Here is a 23,141-nt window from a genome sequence, read left to right as displayed (position 1 = left end):
TGGTGGGCTGAGTAGCTAAGACAAGCCTCTTAACATTAAGTACTTAGTGCTCTCACTTCTCTACAGATTAACCAATTCCAAAAAAATGGTATGTAACTAAGCATACCATAGCCTGCTTTCACTTTTGTATTGGTTGACATCAAAAGGAAAGCATGATTTATATTTCATATTTCAGAGACAGACTGACAATGCTTGCCTTCTCAAGTGACTCTGACTTCCATCCTCTCAGAGAGGAAGTATGTCAACTAACCAGTTTGAGCAGTCCTAGTATTTAAACTGAGGTAAGCTATACTCTAAAGATAATTCTGCTTTTCCCCAATGGCAGGAGGCCAGGTCAAGTCTCTACTGTATGATCTGTGCTTTAGTCTACTTGATTAGAAATTTAATAATAATTAAATATTAGCCACACAGATTTCTGCCAAAAGTGAATTTCATCCATCCATCTGGCTAGTTATTTCTTGTTAACTTGTAAGACATAGTCTATAGTATGTAAGTGTAGTTATACATGCACACACACTATATACATATATGTTCCCCCTGCCACTAGTATACTATGGCTGCAACTAGTGAATAGCTCCTGGGACACCTATCTTGTCACATACTGACATTACCACACCACCAGTTTTTAATCATTTTAACGCAAATATTTCTAGAGGACTCCATTTATTTAGATAGTTTTATTTGCTCATGAATATTTATAAGGGATGCTATTATTTCAATTCAATTAATATTTATTGAGTGCCCAGAGGTTGTATGACACTAAACTAGGCACTTTATGCATAAATACATAAAATATAGATTCTCAACACAGTGAATACAAATGGAGACTGGGATATAAGGACATATTTGTATATCTATATATTTATTTGGGCCTAAAAAATATAATCACACATTTACCATTATCAATAGATTTGCAGACCTGGTATAGAAACATAGGAATAGAATTAAATACTTTTTAAAACCCTTCTCCCAGTCACCTAAGTGAATCCTTAGTCCCAGCTTAGCTCAGAGGAAAAAGTATCTTCTGTGGACTTGTCAATAAGGTCTTATTCTGGGAAAATGGATGTGGCTCAAGCAATTGGGCACCCACCTACCACATGGGAGGTCCCAGGTTCAGTTCCCGATGCCTCCTAAAGAAGACGAGCAAGACAGTGAGCTGACATGACAGGCTGGCATTGCAAGTTGATGCAACAAGATGATGCAACGAGATGACACAATGAAGAGACTCAATGAGGAAGCACAATGAGAGACACAACAAACAGGGAGCAGAGGTGGCTCAAAAGCAATTGGGTGCCTCCCTCCCACATGGGAGGTCCTGGTTTGGTTTCTGGTGCCTCCTAAAAAGAAGACAAGCACACAACCAGCAGACACAGAAAACAGACAGCGAGCGCAAACAAGGTGGCGTGGAGGGGAATAAATAAACAAAAAATAAACCTCAGAAAAAAAGTTTTATTTTGGGCAAAATTTGTCTCAGGCTGCTTAAAGCACCAGAAACTGGAGCTCCCCAGTTTTCTTCCATAGGATCACTTGGGAAAGTTACCATGTGAGAGGTATAAGTAGTAATGTTTTAAGAGGTTCAAAGTATTAGGTGAAGCAAGGGTGTTAGCATGAGAAAACTAGACTCAGAAGAGATAAGCTGAATCAAAACAAACAAAAAGGAATGAAAGTAGTGAGTTTAAGAAAGCCCCTCAGGAACAAACATTGCTGGTGGGAATTTAAAATGGCAGTTTCTCTCTTTTTTTAAAAAAGATTTTTTATTTATTTCTCTTCCCCCTCCCCCCTGTTGTTTGCTCTCTGTGTCCATTTGCTCTGTGTTCTTCTGTGTCTGTTTGCATTCTTCTCCATGGCAGCAGGAAACTCTGTTGCTTTTTTGTTGCATCATCTGGCTGCACCAGCTCTCCCTGTGCGGAGCCACTCCTGGGCGGGATGCGCTTTTTTCACATGGGGAGGCTCTCCTTACAGGGTGTACTCCTTGTGCATGGGGCTCCCCTACGCAGGACACCCCTGCGTGGCACGGCACTCCTTGCGCATGGCAGCACTGCGCGTGGGCCAGCTCACCACGTGGGTCAGGAAGCCCTGGATATAGAATCCTGGACCCTCTATGGTAAAGAGACGCTCTATCAGTTGAGCCACAACTACTTCCCAGCAGTTTCTTATAAAGTTAAACATACACTTACTATGACCTAGCAATTATATTCTTACACATTTATTCAATAAATGAAAACATATCCATGCCCAGATTTATAAATGAATGTTCATAAAGTTTTATTCATAATAGTCCCAAACTGGTGGGATGTGGGGATGTTCATCAACAGAAAATGGATATAAAAATTTTGGTATATCCGTGCAGTAGAATACTACTCAGCAATGAAAAGGTAAGACCCGTGCAGCATGGACAAATTTCATAAACATTATGCTGAATGAAAAAAGCCAGACACAAAATAGGATATATCTGGCTGGTTTCACTTATATGAAATTTCAGGACAGGCAAAACTAATATATAGTGACAGAAAAGAGATCAATGGTTACCTACAGCAGGAGTTGGTGTCTCTACCTCTAACTGCAGAGGGAAATGAAAGAACATTTTCAGGGTGATGAAAATGTTCTCTCTCATGATAGTGACTGTAGTTACATTAATGTAACTGGCAAGATACAATGAACTATACATATAAAATGGGTGCATTTTAAATATAAATTATGCCCCAATAACGGTGAATATGCAGTGGATTACCCAAATAACGTTATTCACCACATAACGGTGAATATGCAGTGGATTACCCAAATCTCTTCTTACAACTTCCTGACATCAGTGTTCATTATAATATATCTATAACAAAAAGACTACACAAGGAAAATTCAACCTTGCTCCTTATTGGTAGACTGAATAAAGAATGTTCTGGGACATTATCAAGTAATGGATAATAATGGAAGCCTCTAAATGATCCGTGCATTTCAGTTATCTATGTTAGTTCCATTGTCGACTCTAATGAACATGGTTAAATATATGTTTTATAAGTTCATGAAAATATGTACACATTTTATATATCACACACCTTTCAGCAGAGGCCACTGAAAGGGCTTCTCTCTTAGAAAACAATCTCTGACCTTGTACTTATTTTATGAAGGTACTTATCATGCCATGGAGAAACTCATTATTTATTTGTCTTCTTCCATTGTACTGTAAATTTCTTGAGGGTAGAGATCACTTTTTACCCATAGTGCATGACGCGCTATAGGTGACCAATAAATGTTGCATTAGTTTATTAATTGCTAATGAATGAATGATATACATGGTTCCGTATCATCTTAAATTCATATAATGATTCACTGAAGCAAACGAAGGCCACTGTTGGCTAAAGGCACCAAACAGGCATTAGGAGTGCCAGAACTGGGTTGGGAGGTGGATCTTTTTGTTAGTCCCCTCCTCTAGTTATTGGCTCACATGTGAGTTCCAATGTGGCTAAAGAGCCTGAGAGGGACCTCTTCCTTCAGCGCTTCATAATATGCAGGACCTGTGATAAAAAGGATCCCCCCTTAGGCTAAAGGTGGCTCATTCATTTTTTCAGATATTTATTGAGTGCTTATTTTGTGCCCGGCACAGTATTAAACCCTGACTGAAGGCATCTGTGCCTTCCATTCCCTTGTTACCACTAGCCAGCATGAGGGAAATCAAAGAGCTTTCTAATAATAGAAAGAAAAGTAGTTATGAAGAACAAACATATTTATCAAAAACATTAAAATCTCAAGTGGCCATCTTATTTTTCACAAGAATAGAACTGCCTTGAAGCCATTGTAGAAGTTAATTAAAAAATCCCTGCCCATGGAAAGCTCTGACTGAAAATGTTTTTAAGGTTGTCCTGAAAAACATCAAATACAATAAAAATTATTGAATACTCTTTCTCTTGTTCACCCCTCATGCCCTTGCTCTCTCTATCTGCTCACTTCTCATGGGATAGATTTCTCTAGCCATCTAACTAAGAATCAAAGAACAAAATGAAAGGTTACTCTGATAACTGTTCAAACTCAGATTTTAAAAATTTATCTTCAAAAGAATGACAAAAATGTCTTTTCCTATTTCTATTCCCAAATTTGAAAGGGCAGAGATAGAAACATAGGATACAATCTATTCCAGGTACCTAATACATATAACAGACTTGTTTATGTATACAGGAGTAAATCTGTCCTTTAATAAAAAAGAATGCAATTCCCATAACATCCTAGTTCATAAACAGACATAAGCAATATCAACCTAAATCCAGAATCATAGCAAATGAACCAACTATTTATCAACTAAGGTGGTAAAACAAACTAAAAGGGAATTCTGTTATCACAGAATCAGTCTACTGAATGAGTCAATTTCTTTTCCAAGTCTCAGTTTTTCTACCTGAAAAATGGGTTAAAATTTGCCATGTAGTTATTTTGTAGACATATGAGGAGAATAACAAAGGAAGAATACCTTGAAGGTGAGGTGATGTGTATAAATGGAATAATATAATGGGTAAATATGAAAAAGTCACTGCTTGATATTACTCGTTATGTTGAAATATTTCTTCCCTTTTTTAAGAGAGAAGTTGGTAACATATTCCAACAATTTTCCTTTCCTTATTTGCTAATGACTGGTATAACTAGCTAGAAAAAGAAAGAAGGACAAATTTGACGGAAAAAAAAAAAAACTGGATTGCTGAAGTGGCTGAAAAGCCCTCAAAAAGAGCCCTACCTTGCAGAATTATCCCTGGAGCCAACTTCACTTGGTATCTGTTTGTGCTCATCAATATGTGACAAAGGTTGAGGGTTTTATAACATCCATGATTAAGAACATAGGCACATCTTATAAGGCAAATGAGCTTTCCAAATTCATACAATTATCTAAGCTGGTAGAGGATAACCCCACTAGGTGAACCAATGGAATTTGAGAGTTTAGGTCTAACATAATAAGGATGAGTGGCTTACTATAGGACCAAATAAAAATTCTGAGGGGCCTGCTTGACAATTGTACCTGTGCTGTCCTGGAGTCAGTCACTTCCTTGTACAGGCTGATGTCCAAATAATAGCCAGACTCGCTTGTCAGGAAGAGGCGGATGGGAATTGCTTTTCCAGTTGGTGTCAAGCGAATGTTGATTTTCAGTTCTGCCTGGAGGACGCGCAATTTCCATAGCCGACTTCCATAGCGCATTACCATGCTCCGCACAGATTCCTCAATCTGACATAGACATATCACCAAGCACAAATCTTAAATACCCTGTAACTCGAGGACCTGCTTCAGGTCTGCCCATCTTTGGGAAAGAAGGAATGAAAAAAGATACTGGTCTGGAGATGTAGACTATACATATTCCTCACAAAAAGTGGTCAGATGGTTTCTCTCCAACCCAAGCAGGGATGATTTCATGCTGCCTCGCATTTGAGAGGTTTTCTCTGGCTGATAGCACCAAGATCTGTGCAACAACTCCTTTCCCACTTATAGTCATACTCTACTTTATATCAAAGAACTGTAATTTCTAAAATTACAAGCCATGGGATGTTTAAAAAAGCCCCAAATAAGAATAAAATCTCTAGTTAAACAGCTATTAAGCAGCATTTATATGCATGGTAACTATGTTTCATTGCACTTACAGGACCTTAAATCACATAGCAATTACCAACATGAAGTTTTTTCTGTACAATTTTATTAAACTTTATAATTTATACCTCTTGGTGAATTGCACAAATTAAAGAAAAGCAATTTGTAGGTGGTACTAGAAAATTCTCTCTAAACAGAGCTCTAAAGCTTGGTCATTGCCAAGTCCAACTGGGATTTAAGTAGATGTTTCCTGGTTTCTCTAAGCTTTATACCAGGGTATTTTAGTGCTCCTAGTTTTCATGGTTAGGAGTTATTTTAACTACATGGCCTTAGACCTGATTTCTCTTTACTGACATACTAAAATGAGCTCTCCAACCCCCCGTCCCCAAAATAGCTCCCGACAGCTAGGACACACTACTCAAATGTAATGTTCTTTAAATATTTTTCGAAAATGTTTTTTCAACTTCCTAGAAAATCTCAACAATATCTCATCACCATGATTCTCTTGTGGTTCTTCAGCATTTTCAACCACTAACCTAGTAAATGCCACTCTTGCAGTTTGTTTCTGCACCATAGAATTTTAGGTTAGAATGGATTTTAAAGAGTTAACTTCTCTATTCTCAAGAGACATCTATCTTTTTCTTGAGGGAATAAAAATCGACTATCTCTCTATATATAAAATTGATGGTTTTCTATGTTTAGAAAAGTAGTCAGGGTATATGGAGGTTTAAAGTAGAAGCAGGAAGGTTTATCATTAACTTGGGAGTCTTGAAGAAAAAAATAAAACCAATTTTAGATTGGTCAGATACTAAGGTCAAAATGCAAAAGTCCATTTCTACAATTATTCTGGAGAAAGGGAGATACTGGTTTTGCTATCCAAAATTCCACAATATTGATAGAAAGAGGTTAGAGTGAGTAAAGACAGAACAGCCTGTCTTTATTATACCTGGGATAAAAGGTCAAAAACAGAATTACCTTGTTTTCCTTCATTAAATTATATGGAATGCATTTTAGAATAGAGCCTTGGGGAAGAAAATATACATAATACGTGACATTCCCTTACCAACTGAATTCTTTCCTTGTGGAAAAATACTAAAGAAGAATAAGTTAGGTGTTTTGAGAAGGTGTATTACCTTGCTAAGGCCACCAAGTAAGTAACATTTAGTTCAGAGAAGTGGTAATTTACTCAAGTGTCACTTATGTCAAGTGACATAAGTTCAAGCAGTTTTGCCAAAATGCCCAATAACAAAATAAATTATTCCAGATGAGAAATCTTAGGGAATCATGTAAAACAAGACCTCCATCACGGAAAATATAATAAAACAGGTACCAAGTAAGGAAAAAAGAGTTTTTATGTTTTCCTACTGCTTCTAAATATCCAGAAAGATAACATCATACCACTTTTAGCTTTGAGATTTGCTTTCAATGGCTATACCACATTACAGACGCCACCCCAGAAACCCAGTTGTATAGGCATTTTGTAAACTGTAAAGATTAAGGGCTGAATAGGAGTACCTGTTTTCAAGTCCAAGTAAGAATATACTTCATTATATATAACATATACAATATAAGGAATATAATGTCTCTGTTATACTTGTTAGTGCTAAGAGAAAGCTACCTTTGATGGGTCCATAATGACTGTGGGCACAAAGTTGAGGAAAATGTGGTTGCAGTCAGTGCGGACATTTGTATTGTTAAAAGCAACTTCCAGCTCATCCATGGCTTCTAGGAGCAGCCGCTCCCCTTCATTTTGTAGATATTCAAAAGATGCTTCCTATGCAGGAACAATGTCACTATCAATATTTATGTATTTTAAAAGAGGCAATAAAAAAATGGCTGTTATAATTATACCTGGTGAAAATGTGTTTTAACCTCCTCCCTAGAATTATACATAGTCAGCCCAGTGACTACAGGCAATAAAGGGCAGGAAAGGGTCAGATAAAGAGTCCCTGACAGACCTAACTCCTGCCTCTTGGCATACCATTTCCCTCCTATAGGTAGAGATGCTGGACATCCCCAGAGCTGTAGCCTAATCTGTTTAGAAAAGACATGCTGACGAAAGATTATGGCTAGGGGATACAACAGTAACTAACACACCAGCAAGTGTCAGGCTTTATCCAGACACTACCCATCCCTCTGGACAGGTTTATAATTGGGTCACCTCTTTTCTAACTTTTCTCCTTATTCTGTATTATCCCCTAAGTCTCCCTGAGATTTTTCTAGCATGATTTCCCTTTCTTAAGTGAGTCTATCATGCTTCCATTACCAAGAAATATCGAAGTAAAGGAAAAAAACCCCTTTATTATAAGGAATATTTACTTTTTCAGAGAAATGACTCCCAGAATTCTCCTGGTTGTTGGAGAACAGGATGAAAGAGAACAAGAGTCTTGATTTAAGAAATGAAAACCTGCTTTTGAACCAAGCCTGTTTTTCTTTATCTTACCTCAGAATAACTTCCAACTAAAGTTTGGCACCTACCTTGGTGACCAGATCAGAATGTCTGATGATTGCCCGCACAAAGAACCTGTAATCTGTCACTTCTGTGCCCACTTCCACTTTGGCTGCCCCAAGATACAGGTGCATCTTATGATTAGCACATGGGATGGCAGTGAGATCAAAATTTCTCATCCGGTTCAGCTCTAACTGAAAAGCCAGGGCAGGTTCCAGGTGACGATAGATACGGTCCTCCTCAAACTGAGCATAATAGGAAAAACAAAACAAAACAAAAACACACAAAAAAAAAACCCAACAATGACCAAAAACACAATGACAAAAAAAAAAAATCTCACAACAGGCAGCTACAAAATTATATTAAGAATGTATGGATAAGAAATGCTTGAAAATAGAAACAAGCTCTGATGTGCTCATTAGCAATAAAAATTAACTACACATTTAAGGAAATCCCTATCTAAAAGATTCTTTTTTTTTTTTTTTTTTTTTCCTATCTAAAAGATTCTTAAAGTTTTAATACATGAGATGCTTTATTGTATGTGTAAATGCCACAGACAGCAGTTTACCTCCTGAATATTAAAGTTAATTTAAAAGAGATGCTGTGTGCCCCATTATCATGGCCTGTGACCACAATCCACCATGTGGCCATTTGCCAGCCCCTCCACTACCCTGTGAACATGAAACCTCATGTTTGTTTCCAAATGACTCTGGCCTCAGTGCTAAGTGGTCTGGTCTATATAGGATTCCACACTGGCAACACATTCTGGTTGTGCTTCTGTGTATCCATCGTGATCCTTCAGTTCTTCTATGACATCCCTTCTCTGCTAAGACTCTCCTGCTCTCACATCTTAAGCAATGACATTTTAATTCTTGCCTCTGTGGTGGTGATTGGAGGTAGCTGCTCTGCCTTCATCACCATGTCTTATATTCATATACTTTCTATCGTGCTTAAGTTTCAAACCAGAGAGTGAGGACAGACCATTCCCACCTGTCACACACATACTTGTTGTGACTGTCTTTGTCACCTGTATATACAAAACTAACCTCAAACTCACCCATGGTTCAGAACCTGATAACTTCCATATTTTATTCTATAGTCCTTACTTTCTAGAATCCTAGAATCTATAGTCTTAGAAACAAGTAGGTTAAAGGAGCTGTAAGGAGAATTATGAAGAGAAAGCTTTATTCAATAAAAACAGAATAATAATTTCAAGCCATTCCTGTTTAGATGACGAGAGTTAAAATATGATTCAAACTTAACTTTTTTCCCTATGTCCAACTTTGGGTGACTTGTCTTGATTTCTGAGTGACAGTTCTTTTGGAATGTGTCAGCATAGAAACAATGCACACATATTTTATTTTAAAGTTTCCACTCCCCAAAATGCACATTCCTTGATGCCTAAAACATCACTGCTTAAGACTCTAATCTTATGCTAAATACTTCTCTTTCCAGCGATTCTCAATTAAATAAAAAAGGCATAGTATAGTTAAACTCTATATTAAATCTTTTCACAATTAGAAAGCAGCATTCAGTCGCGTATTTAAAATGTCCCTAAAATGGATATAACATCTGAGAGGTAGTATTAATTACCACTAATGGATTATTTTCTCACTGAAAAAGAATATGAGGAAGTTGTGTTTGGTAAGAGAGATAAATGATATCTTACCTTGTTTTTCATTATGTGGAAGGATGAATTTTAAATGATTATTTTTTCTCAAAATAAATATAACAGTACTTATAAAGTATAAACCACTGCTATGTTTAAAAAGTCTAAAATTAAAATTTACATGTTGGCAGGCATTAAACCCTTCATGCTGGCAGGGAAAAAAAAGGAACTACATACATTGGTGATGTTATTACTTATATAAGATTAGGCACTAAGGAACTTAATCGCTTCCTGAACTTTTGAGTTTGGTGATTTTGTAAGTGGGTTCTTTTCATTAAAAACAAACAAAAAATAAAACCAAACTTCTCAAATCAGAATTCCTGTATCATTTAATGTTCTTATATATAATTTTTGACATTTAAACACAGACTACTTCACATTTTTTCCATGTCAACATTTGGTTTATTCAACAATGCTTAAGGGCAGGGCCCATGACATACATTCTTATTTCTGGCACAGTAGAAAAGACATAGTAAATATTCAAAGAATAAACAACACATAATTTTTTAAAAAGATTTATCTGGTTTTGGGACATTATTTCCATATATGTATATATCTAATTATTTATATTTTTAAAAATTTGTATTAGTACATTTACTGTATAATTTTTTTTTTGCTGAAATAATCTGAAGTCTTCCACTTTAAAAAACAAATGTACAAACACAAGTATTGGGTACAAAAGAACTGTCTGTAGGTGGCAAAAATAATTCTAAAGGATAGGGATAATTTTGATAGTAATCGCATTCTTTAGCAAGCTCAACATATTTGATTGTTTCTAAAACCAAACTCTTTGGAAGAAAAGTCTTCTTTATTTCTAAAATCACATATAACACAGAGGTAAACATAAGTTCAATTAGAGAAAAGAGAATGGCAATAAGAGCACATGGCAAAGACAAGCCACTCCTGGGTTTTTAAGAAAAGAAAAATTAGATTAAAAAAAAAAGGGAAGCAACCAGTCCTTACCTTATCCCTTGCTCGGAATGTGAAAAATTTAGGGAATTCTCTCTGTGTTAAAGAAGGGGAAAATTTGTCAGTCCTTCATAAACGCAACTCTTTGGGGACAGACATATTGTATAGAAGCATTCAAGCATGTAGAAGACAATTTCCTAGAAAACATGCCCCTTACCTGGGGAATATAAATGATCCTCTGGATAGCCATCACTTGGACCCCACTTCCAAATTTGAGAATCACCACACTACTAACCTAAATTCAATATTGATACCCTCTCCTAGGGAAAATGAATTAGTATTTTTTCATCTCCCCAGTGAAAAAATCTTTCTGGATGTTGATCTTGCCACAATCTGGCAAAGGAAACCAATACACTCTTGTGCTGTGCCATTGCAATTGCAGGTACTGGGCTGATTTCCCAAGTTTCTCCTTAAGAAAGTATTAAAATGTAAACGAGTCAAACAGCATAGAAACCCCAATCCATGTTTGTTTGTTTCCTCACATTCAATCTCAAGCCAATAATTTCAAGGGTTTAAATAATAACATTTCTAGGAAAAGAAAAGTACAAGATGTTACTTTGGTCACTACCATGATATGTATAGAAAAGAATGAGGTAGAACTGGTGAACTTGTAATCATTAGGTCTTACTGCTCTTTTGCAGGGCTTTACACAAGAAAGCAACCAACTTACTAGAACCTTATTAATTAGCAAAGATGAATTCAATTAGCAGAGTTCATTAGCTTCTGAAATTTAACTTATTAACACCGAATACTCCTGTTTCTCGGATGGGAAGTTCTACCGGTAGTGTTGGAATCAAGTCATTACTGCTTGCCTCAATAGAAGGTTTCATTAGGCATCTTCTTCATTATAAGCACAATATAATCAAATACTTATTGGTACAAAGCAGAGAAACCAGGACAGCTGCCTAAATATCCCTCAATGAGCTTTAGGAACCACGAAGGGAAAATGCACTGAAAGTCTGCTAGGTGTCAGGCAATCTCATATATCATCTCGTCTAAGGCCCTCAACAACCTCTCAAGGTAGAGGTAGGTATTATGACCCCCATTTACAGATGAGGAAGCCTTGGCTCAAGTGATAGGCCCGGACAGAGCCAGAATGTGAATGTGGATCTAACGCCAGAGCCCTTGCCCTTTCATCTATCAGTACAGGGCATTATACCTTTCTGTTCTTGTTACTATCCAAAATCCTTATTTAGAGGATTTTGCTTGATGAGACAAAAACCAGAAACTAGAACTTTAAAGAAAAAAAGTAAAACACAAAGCAAAATTCAGGCTGAAAACTTGTGGCTCTTGAATTGACTGAAAATTTCTCGAATACTTTCCACAAGTATTATATTTCACCCTCACCTGAACAAAAGTGGACACAGTTAATATATCTTTTTACATTGCCTTTGGCATTTTATCTGTAAACGGCATTTATTTTTAGAAGATTATTTCTCCCCACCCCCTCGTTATTTGCGCTATCTGTTTGTTGTGTGCTTATCTTCCTTTTTTAGGAGGCACCAGAAACCAAACCCGGGACCTCCCGTGTGGTAGGCTGGAGCTCAATTGCTTGAGCCATAGCCACTTCCCTGTAAAATGTTTTTTTTTTTTTGGTTAGGCCAGTAATTTATTAATGTAGGGAGAGAAGAGAAGTGGGAGAATATAACAGATCGTGGGTCCCAGGTAGGGAGGAAAGGGCTGAAAAGTGATAAAGTGCACTGTTATATAGGCTACAATTTCCCATTATAGATGATAAATGCCCAGGTTTTACTTGCATGGCAACCATGGCAGGGGAAAAATGGTGAGAGCAGGGCGCAGAAGGCAGGAATAGGCACATGGACCAGCATGATGACAGGAACCAGGACAGGGCAAAGGCAAAAGAGTAAACTGCATTTAACATGCATCTAAAAGCCCTTTACAAAAGCCCAAGGAAGCCACTTGTACAGGGCTGAGTCTTTGAAAGTTGGCTTTCCATAGGAATAATCTTTTACTGATGATTTGTTCTAAAGAATTCTCTGACCCCCACCCCCTTGAATGATAGTGAAGAACATGGGGTTTCTGGGAAGATGGCAGACTAGAAAGACATGGGACTCTCTTCTCTCCCAAAAAAGTAGCTAAGAGAACAGACAGAAAAAATCTAGAAAAAAGAGGATCTGGAAAAAAAATCTAGAGTTTAGGACAACAGGGGAAGGCTGAACACTGCCCAGAGAGAGGGATGAGGGAAAAGAATTGCCATCGCAAAACTGTGAGTTAAAAGCTGCAGCTGCAAATACTGGCACCCTCCCCCACAATCCCCACAGGCCTCGGGGCTACAGACAAAGGCAACTCCAGGGATCCACCTTCCCAGGAAAGGGGAGAAAGACTGACACAGCCAATGGCTGACTCAGCATTCGACCCACAGATTTGGTCTGCTCTGTCCTACGAGCCCTTCCAGGCCAGTTGGGGTAGCACCATTGTTTGCCTTCGTAGCTGGCAAGGGACTAAAGAGCTCTGGCCCTCTCAATCTCCCTTTCTACTAACCAGGACTGGTTGTTGAGGATGCAGAAGGGAGTGGAATTACACCCTACTTGGGAAAAGGGAAAAATACAGCAGAAAAGTTTGGAGAACTGGCTCTGAGAATGTTTGAATTATGAGGTTCTTAGCCTCCAGGGAGGAACCTCTGTCACATGATCTGGTCCACATTGCCGCAAACACACTCTGACCAGGCACTGAACTGAGACGGCTGCCAAAGTGCGACATCTGCTGGCAGGTCAAAGAAGTACATGTGAGGAAATTAAAAATAAATAAGCAAGAGAGGATTTTTCCTCAAGGCACTCACTGTAAGTGGGTGTGCAACCCATTACCGGGTCCAGGTCCCAGATTTGAGCAGCTAACAAAACCCTAATGACCCAGAACAGGCTAAGAATCAAAGAACAGCAGTAACACACAGCCTCTCACCATTAAAACCCTATGAAATAGAAACTGAGCATCTGAGTAAATTCACTACCCTAGTCATATATCCCTAGATATCAGCAAAAAATTACAGGACATTCTGAGAAAATGGAATAAATGGCCCAAGAAAAGGAATATATCAAAGCCTCAGAAAAGGCACAAGATTTGAGACAACTAATTAACAAGATTCACACAAATTTCCAAAATCAAATTAATGAAAGACAATATGACTAAAGAGATAAAGGACATTGAGAAGACACTGAGCAAACACATAGAAGAATTTGAGAACTTGAATAAAAAAGTAACAGAGCTCATGGGAATGAAAAGTCATAATAGGTAAGATTAATAACAAAAACATATTAGAGTGAAGCAGATATAGCTCAAGCAATTGAGTTCCCATCTATCATAAAGGAGATGCAAGGTTCCATTTTCAGGGCCTTCTGGTGAAGACACCCTGGCTCATGCAGCGAGCTGGCCTGAGTGGAGAGTTGGCCCATGCAGAATGCTGGCCTGTGCAGAAAGCTGGCACAGCAAGATGACACAACAAAAAGAGACACAGAGGAAAGACATAAGAGATATAGCAGACCAGGGAGCTGAGGTGGTACAAGAGATTTGAGTGCTTCTCTCCCACTCTGGAAGGTCTGAGGGTCGGTTCCCAGTGCCGCCTAAGAAGAAGACAAGCAGACACAGAAGAACACACAGCAAACAGACACAGAAAGCAGAGAGCAAGAGCAAAAATGAAGGGTATGGGGGAGAAATAAATAAATGAACTTAGATGTCCAAGAAGCACACTTTAACCCAATCAGAATAAATCTTAATAGACCTACTCCAAGACACAAACAACTCAGATGTCAAATGTCAAAGATAAAGAGAAAATTCTGAGAGCAGCAAGGGAAAAAAAACCATCACATACAAGGGACACCCAGTAAGACTTTGTATGGATTTCTAATCAGAAACTGTGGAGGCATGAAGACAGTGGTATGATACAATTATGATACTGAATAAGAAAACCCCTCAGCCAAGAATTCTTTATCCAGCAAAACTGTGAGTTTAAAAGATTCACGAACAAAGAGAAACTAAGAGAATTTATATATATAAAAAAGAATCTACCTTTGCAGGAAACATTAAAGGAAGTCTTACAAGCCTGAAAGAAAAAAGACAGGAGAGAGAGGCTTGGAGAAGAGTATGGAAGAAAGAAAAGCAGAAAGAGTAACCAAAAGAGTAAAAAGACAGATGAAAACAAGATACGGCATATGAAAACCAAAGAATAAAATGGTGGAAGTAAATAATGCATTTATGGTAAATCTTTTAATGTGAATGGATTAAACTCCCCAATCAAAAGATATAGGCTAATGGAATGGATAAAAAAACCATGAGCCATCAATATGCTGCTTACAAGAGACTCACCTTAGACTCAGGGATACAAACCGGCTGAAAGTGAAAGGCTGGAAAAAGGTACTCTATGTGACGAGTAACCAAAAAAGAGCAAGGGCAGCTATACTAATATTAGCTATACTAATATTAGACAAAACAGACTTTAAATGCAAGAAAGTTAAGAGATATAGAAGGTCATTATATATTAATAAAAGGTACAATCCACCAGGAAGAAATAATAGTCATAAATATCTATATACCTCACCAGGGTGTCCAAAAATACATGAGACAAACTGGGAACTGAAGGGAGAAATAGACATCTCTACAATAATAGTTGAAGACTTCAACACATCACTCATATCACTGGATAGAACAACTAGACAGAAGATCAAAAAGGAAAACAGAAGTTGAACAATATGATATAAATGCTAGACCTAACAGACATACACAGAATGTTGTACCCAAACTCAGAAGATTATACATTGTTCTCAAGTGCCCATGGATGTTTCTCCAGGATAGACCACATGTTAGGGCACAATGCAAGTCTCAGTAAATAATAAAAAGACTGAAATTATACAAAGTACCTTCTCAGATCATATGGAATGAAACTGGAAATCAATAGTACACAAAAAGAGGTAAGTTTGCAAATGTGTGGAAGCTAAACAACACACTCCTAATAATCAGTGGTCAAAGAAGAAATTACAAGTGAAATCAGTAAATATACTGAGATGAATGAAAACGAGAACACAACTTATCAAAACTTTGGGGATACAGCAAAGGCAGTCTTGAGAGGGAAATTTATAGCCCTAAATGCCTATAATAAAAAAGAAGAGGGAAGCAGACTTGGCCCAATGGATAGGGCATCCACCTACCACATGGGAGGTCCACAGTTCAAACCCCAGGCCTCCTTGACCCATGTGGAGCTGGCCCATGCGCAGTGTGATGTGCACTAGGAGTGCCCTGCCACACAGGGGTGTCTCCCGCGTACGGAAGCCCCACACGTAAGGAGTGCATCCCGAAAGGAGAGCCGCCCAGCACAAAAGAAAGTGCAGCCTGTCCAAGAATGGTGCCGCACACACAGAGAGCTGACACAACAAAAAAAGAAACACAGATTCCTGGTGCCACTGATGAGGATAGAAGCAGTCACAGAAGAACACACAGAGAATGGACAGAGAGAGCAGGCAACTGGGGGGGAGGGGAAGGGGAGGAAAAAAAATCTTTAAAAAAAAAAAGAAGAAAGCTAAAATCAAAGCTCTAACTGAACAATTAAGAAACTAGAAAAAGAACAGAAAACCACTCCCAAAGCAAGCAGAAGGAAAGAAATAATAAAGATTAGAGCAGAAATAAATGAAATTGAGAACAGAAAAATAATAGAGAAAAACCAACAAAACCAGACGCTGGTTTTTTGAGAAGATCAATAAAATTGACAAATCCCTAGCTAGACTAACAAAGAAAGAGAGAAGATGCAAATAAATAAAATCAGAAATGAAAGAGGTGAAGTTATGACTGACCCCATAGAAATAAAAACGATCATAAGAGGATATTATGAGGGGAGTGGTTGTAGCTCTAGCTCAAGTAGTTGAGTGCCTGCCACCCATACACGAGGTTATGGGTTTGATTCCCAGTACCTCCTAAAAAGAAAACAAACAAATGGAAAAAGCAACTCTGGAGAGCGGATATAGCTCGGTGGTTGAGCACCTGCTTCCCATGTACTAGGTTCTGGGTTCAATCCCTGGTGCCTCAAAAAAAAAGTCTCTAATCCTTTAGTTTCAGTTAATTCCTTTATCTCATGTTATCTTTACCCTGTCAGTTTTTCCACTAACAGCTTTCACACTTATTCCATCCCTAATGTAATTGCTTTCTAGGCAGTCTACTAGGATTTTGGGCAAATATGGTAATTGAATATACACAAAGAAAAACAGCCAGTATTCTGGTACCAAAAAACAAAAGAATGCACCATTTCTCAGAAAGAAATTATATCCCTGCTGTGTTCTAATCAGCCAACCATCATCAAGACAATCAAAATAATTTGCCTAAATTAGCCAATCAAGACACCCTGCAAATCAGAGAAAGTGAAAACCTGCAACAAAAAACATCATAGCTGATTATTATACTAATAATCGTATTAAAAACCTAATGAGTTGAAGAAATTGGAAGCTTGCTGGTGCAATTCTCTTTTACCTCAACATGCTGAGAACTAATTATACAGACTGTAATTAAAACAAAACCCCAAACCAAACCTGAAAAACGAATCGTTGGTGTACTAGCTAATGTAACTACCTATTTTGTTTTGAAGAAATGAACAATTAACTATGATAACTGTGATAGTGGGTTCTTCCTTTAATTCCCAAATAATCTAAAATATTTAATTTTAAAGTGAAGTCACTCACATAATCTATAAAACTATATCTATCGGGTGATTTGTAAGAAGAAAGAAATGAAATCATAAGCAAGAAAGAAAAGAAGCCATTTTAACAGATACAAAACTGATCAGAATTTCATCACAACTTTTAGGCCGAATGTAGCTGTTTAGGTGACAAAAGATAAAAATTTCTCAAAATACGCATTTTAGCATCCTGAACAAATCTTTGTTTAAAAAATATATACGGAGGGAAATAGATGTGGCTCAACCAATTGGGCCCCTGTTTACCATATAGGAGGTCCAGGGTTTGATGCCCAGGGCCTCTGGTGAGGGCAAGCTGGCCCATGCGGCGAGCTGGCCCATGCAGAGTACCAGCCCACACAGGAATGTCGCCCTATGCAAGAGTGCTGCCCTGCGCGGGAATGTCTCCCAGAGGAGGAAAGCCGCCCTGTGCCAGAGTGTCGGCTGATGTGTGCAGCAAGATGATGCAACAAGAGACACAGAGGGGAGAAAAATAAGATGTAGCAGAACACGGAGTGAGGTGGTACAAGAGAGTAATTGCTTCTCTCCCATTCTGGAAGGTCCCAGGATTGGTTCCCAGAGCCGCCTAATGAGAATACCAACAGACACAGAAGAATACACAGTGAATAGACAGAGAGAGCAGACAACAGGGGGAACGAGGCAGGGGAGAGGAGAAATAAATAAAATAAAAAATCTTAAAAAAAAAAATATATATATATATGGAAAGCTTCAAAAAGGGCATACCACTTGTATCCCAATTAGACAGCACTTTGTATTTCACTTTTTGGAATTAGCAGATCTGAAATGTAAGTGACACTAGCAGACTTAATACTATATAAAAGTGTAAAACTGCAACTTTAGATTGCTGCAAAACTTCAAGGAACCTCTTCTTTCTCTTTTAAGTCTTTAATCTTTTTTTTTCCCTTTCAAATATGAAGAAGACATCTGTAAGAATAGACTTGTTTTTCCTCAAGCTTTCTCTTTAATATTGAGCAGTTATTCAAGTCCCATTATGGTTACTTGATTTAATTAGATGGTTATGGAAACAGGCTCAACCAACACCAAGTCCCTTTAATGGTAGTAAATATTGTTAGTTCAGAAGAAGAGTCTCCATGTAGAGTTAATGTAAGGGGCTGCATACATTCCTGGGGACTGTGGGGGCTAAACAATGAAGTTCGGAAATGCTTACATCCTCACTGGCATGTGAATAAACACCTAACACTATACAGATTCTGTGGAATCTCTACTCAGTCTGTCCCCTTATTTGCCTTGTTCTGTTCTTGAGGCTTGGTGGGGAGGCAGTTTAAAAGATGATGATGATATAACATCACAGCTGCTTCATTCCACATCTGCCAATGTTGCTCTTGAACAAAGATTGGTAACCTTCCTCCTCTCCTTGCTCCCTCATGTACGTGTTCTCTCTTCTCTTCAATAACACTGGGATTTCACAGTGTAGAACAAGGAAGGCTGCATTCATCACAGTGTATTACCAAGAAGCCAGCGAGATCAAGGGATTCATTTCTAACACTCCCAGAAAGCTTCCTCTTTTTCATACTACAATAACTATGGGACAAGCACACATTAGATGACATGACAGAGGGTAAGTGTCCTTCATGAATGGCAAGCTACCACCAGCAAAGACACCCACAGCAGCACCATGACAGTGAGTCCTGTATTTGTTCAACTCCTGCTGAGGCTTCCTGCCTATTGTAGATCCTGGCTGGAGGTCAGTAATATCTCTGTTTGCTTCCTGTATAACCACTAATCATTACTAAGGAGCATAAAATAAAAATACCCCAACTCTCTGCCATTCAATTCCTCAGAGCAAAACCAATCCACAACTAAACTTTAATGTTCGCTATGTCCTAAAGCAGCCTTTCCAACACTAATGACAAATCTTGATAATTTAGCTGACTTCCCATTTAATGTACCTATAAATAGAAACCGGTCAATGATTCCCAGGGAAGAATCCCTGCGGGACTCATTTCTAAGCAGATTTTGCCTACACATTTCTCTACTCAGTCTAAATCCAGAGATGTTGGATTAACAGGGAGAGAAAATGGTTTAAAGCTATTAGATAAACTCTAACAAAACATGACAAAAATTGACAGAGATAAAGTTTTTTAGTATGTGTTTTATACATAGTAATGTCACTGAGAACTAATCTCTTTGGTGTTTCATAAATTTTACTGAAGAGTTTTAATCGATCATGGAAGTCCTATCAAAGGAATCCAGTTAACATACTACAGATATGAAGACTTCATAAGGAAAATGGAAAAAAAAATTTAATTCAGTGTTTTCCCAGAATTTTACTATTTTATTCCAAAGTCAGTGAGATTAGAAAAATTCAGTTGATGCTTAAGAACCTAGTCCAATATTATTTCCAAATCCAAGGCTCTGGCACGGTAATTCTGATCAGCATCTACCAGTCACAGTATTAATTCATAGGCTCTCATATTCTATCCTAAAACATCAATTTTATTCTCTAAGCTCCTGATTTTTCCTCCTAAAGCCCTGGGGTTCTCTTTAAGCTCCTCATACTTCTCCACTGATTCCAACTTCCTATCTAAAGTTATTGATTGATACATATCTGCACTCTGCTTAGTTTCCTGACATCAATAACACAGGGGAATTGTGTAGTCCACAACATTTCCTAAAGCATTTCGGAAAATCTTAGCTCTTTAGCTTGCCACATAGGCTATCTTGTTTCTTTATAGACTAGACCAACAAGGTGAACTGCGAGAAGGAAAACAAAATGTCAAGTGCTAGAGACCTAATAAACAAAAGGGTAATAAAACAATCACACATAGGTCCTTGAGTTTAGAAGTCCTTTCCAGAATCACAAATGCTATCTTCATTATTAGAAATAAGCATGGCTTAAAAACTAATTTATTTTAATTGCTAAACAAAATAAAATAAAATTCTCATCAGGAAAGTTGAGACTTTGTAACATCCTCTGGAATCTTACTTGAACTGCTTTAGAGTAATTTTTAAAGAAATATTGTGACTATAAGTCGTCATTTTGGAGAATGACTTCTTGATTGCAAACTGGATGTTTGGCCTCACTGCCATCATTACACTGGGTCTCAATATAAGTTCAGATACAGGCTATTATCTTAATTCTCTTTTCAATAAACATTTTAATCCCATAAATATTAACAGTTAATTCAGTTGAATGAGCAAATTAATGCTGAATTTTTAAAAGTTTCCTGTTCTAGAATTAATGTAGCAAGGCAATAATGCCAACTTGGTCTCTGTTAAGGCATTTTAAATAATTAATCACTGTTCTTCAGATTTGAGAATTCTCTATAATAGAACTTGAATCCAACTTTGGCAGAAGCCAGGATCCCAAAGTGCAACTGGCCATTCTTGATTACTGATTGACTGTGTATTCAATAAAAATTACTAGTTTCTGCTTCTACTGTATATATCTGGACAAATGCATATGCTCATTCTTAACTGTTTCTCAGAGATGTACTGAGACTCATTACAGGATTTAAAAATAAAAACAGGGAAACGGACTTTGGCCCAGTGGTTAGGGCGTCCGTCTACCATATGGGAGGTCCGCGGTTCAAACCCCGGGCCTCCTTGACCCGTGTGGAGCTGGCCATGCGCAGTGCTGATGCGCGCAAGGAGTGCCGCGCCACGCAAGGGTGTCCCCCGCGTGGGGGAGCCCCACGCGCAAGGAGTGCGCCCGTGAGGAGAGCCGCCCAGCGTGAAAAGAAAGAGCAGCCTGCCCAGGAATGGCGCCGCCCACACTTCCCGTGCCGCTGACGACAACAGAAGCGGACAAAGAAACAAGACGCAGCAAATAGACACCAAGAACAGACAACCAGGGGAGGGGGGGGAATTAAATAAAATAAATAAATCTTTAAAAAAAAAAAAAAAAAAAAAAAAAAAATAAAAACAATCTTTCTTAGCATACTCCATGGAAGAAATGAATATTCATTATAATGCTTTCTACAAGGAGAGGGATCTCCAATCCAACTGTTCTAAATGAATCATACATACTCTATGTTTAAATAATCAGTGGTACACAAATAAAACAATTATTACTGTTCCATTATTGTTACTTTTACTCACATGAAATCTCTGATCCACCTCATAGTTGACTTGTTTTCTGAAATCCTTTGAAATGAAAGGATGGAAAAAGAGCAGAAGCAAGCAATTAGTAAAAAAATTAAAAATGAATCAAGTAATAGGTGATGAGTTAAACTAATGTTTTTCTTAATTAAATATATAGAAAAACAATTCCCTGCATATATCCTGTAAATTAGCATATAATTGCAATCCCAATATTAATTTTTTGAAGTTCTAGCAGCAGCATAAGAAGTATTAGAGAGGTACAATTCATATGCTAATACCTTTTGTGCAACCAGGAAAGTAAGGCGCCGGATCCCATGATCAACCAGCGTAGCTTTCTGTGAACAAACATGTAAAACAGAAGATAGATGAGATCTTTATTCATCCTAAATTTTATTCCAGTCAGTCCTCTTAAGTCTCTGTTTAGGGTAAGCTCCTTTTTGGAGATCTACATCTCTGTTTTCAAACTTCAAACTTGCACATAAATCTCAATCTAGTTTCTGAGACTAAATTTGATGGAACAGGTTATACATTGATCTAGACAAAATTGAAAGAGAACTATGTGGAGGAGAAAGGGTCATATGAGGTTACCTAAGTTCTCTCGAAACTGATTCATATCAAAGCAAATCTTAATACAACTTCTGTTTATAGAAATCACACTAGTGTCCATTTATTCAAATATGAAAATTAATAATGATATCAAAATAATAAAATCAAGTAGATGGAAAAGAAAAATTTTCTATAAAAACAGAAAATACAGGTCTTAAGTTGCTTACATGATATATTTTCCTATCATCAGGTATGGCATTCTTAGGATTCCAACCTAATAAATCCTGACTTTTTCAGTTAACCTAAAACAGTTCCTCTCTACTTCACATGAAGGAATTTTTTAAAAAGTTCTCTTTAAAAATTGTTGAAAGCAAGCTTTAATAGTCTTTTAGAGAGAGTGGAGGTGGCTCAAGGGAGGTTCCAGGTTTTGTTCTGGATGCCTCCTAAAAAAAAAAAAGACAAGCACACAACAAACAGACACAGAGAACAGACAGTGAGTGAAAACAATGAAAGGGGGTGGGCGGTAGAAATAAATAAATAAAATTAATCTTTTAAAAAAACAGTCTTTTAGATTTAGTGATAAACTATTCATATCTCCAACTTGGAATAGGCAAACTGAAATCAACAGATATCAGTAGTTTCAAGACGTCCCTCATATAAATCTTGGGTCTCAGGATCTAACCCTTCCTCCATACTATATTGTTCACTTACCTTGAGAGGCAGAGACAAAAAAGCAGATTACTGAATTAAGTAAAAGACATGCTTTTAAAGGTCCCTAACAAAGATGGGCTACATGGCAATAAGCAGAAAAGCCATCCCAGACTTTAGTTTGACCACATTCCTTGCTTCCTTGCTATAACTCTAATTAAGATATGTTAAAAAAAAAAAAAGTTATGTCATAATGCTGCTTGATGTTCTTGATATTTTTTTTCCCCTTTAAATACAAATTGACTCCCCTTATAATCAAACATACTCCTGGATCATTTTCTCCTATTTTTGCTATAACACTGCTCAGTAGTAAAATTAATTTTATTAACAGCATAAGCAAAAGATAACTGGAAAAATAAATTTCCTGTAAACACAAAATTCTACTAATAAATTTCTAGGTCAAAGAGAAACCATTTAGTTTGGCCACATTTAAAATTATCTGTACTGTTATCATGCTCATCAGAGTAAATAACCGAGTATGCATAAC

General features: G+C 37.5%; 1 protein-coding gene across 4 annotated transcripts in view; it reads right to left on the bottom strand.

The window, feature by feature from the left end:
* Positions 1-23,141, bottom strand: part of ACACA (acetyl-CoA carboxylase alpha) — a 413,948-nt gene that overhangs the window by 94,261 nt on the left and 296,546 nt on the right. For all 4 annotated transcript variants that reach the window (XM_071210521.1, XM_023584057.3, XM_004476381.4 and 1 more), the window contains 6 exons: positions 21,679-21,735; positions 21,398-21,442; positions 10,639-10,680; positions 8,036-8,251; positions 7,176-7,331; positions 4,997-5,200 (listed from right to left, as the gene is read on the bottom strand). In XM_071210521.1, coding sequence (XP_071066622.1) covers positions 4,997-5,200; positions 7,176-7,331; positions 8,036-8,251; positions 10,639-10,680; positions 21,398-21,442; positions 21,679-21,735 — 720 coding nt within the window. The remainder of the gene's footprint in view (positions 1-4,996; positions 5,201-7,175; positions 7,332-8,035; positions 8,252-10,638; positions 10,681-21,397; positions 21,443-21,678; positions 21,736-23,141) is intronic.

Source organism: Dasypus novemcinctus, chromosome 21 (assembly GCF_030445035.2).
Source record: "Dasypus novemcinctus isolate mDasNov1 chromosome 21, mDasNov1.1.hap2, whole genome shotgun sequence".
Classification (NCBI taxonomy): Eukaryota; Metazoa; Chordata; class Mammalia; order Cingulata; family Dasypodidae; genus Dasypus; species Dasypus novemcinctus.
The sequence above is the reverse complement of the archived record's forward strand: the minus strand, read 5'-3'. Positions and strand labels throughout refer to the sequence as shown.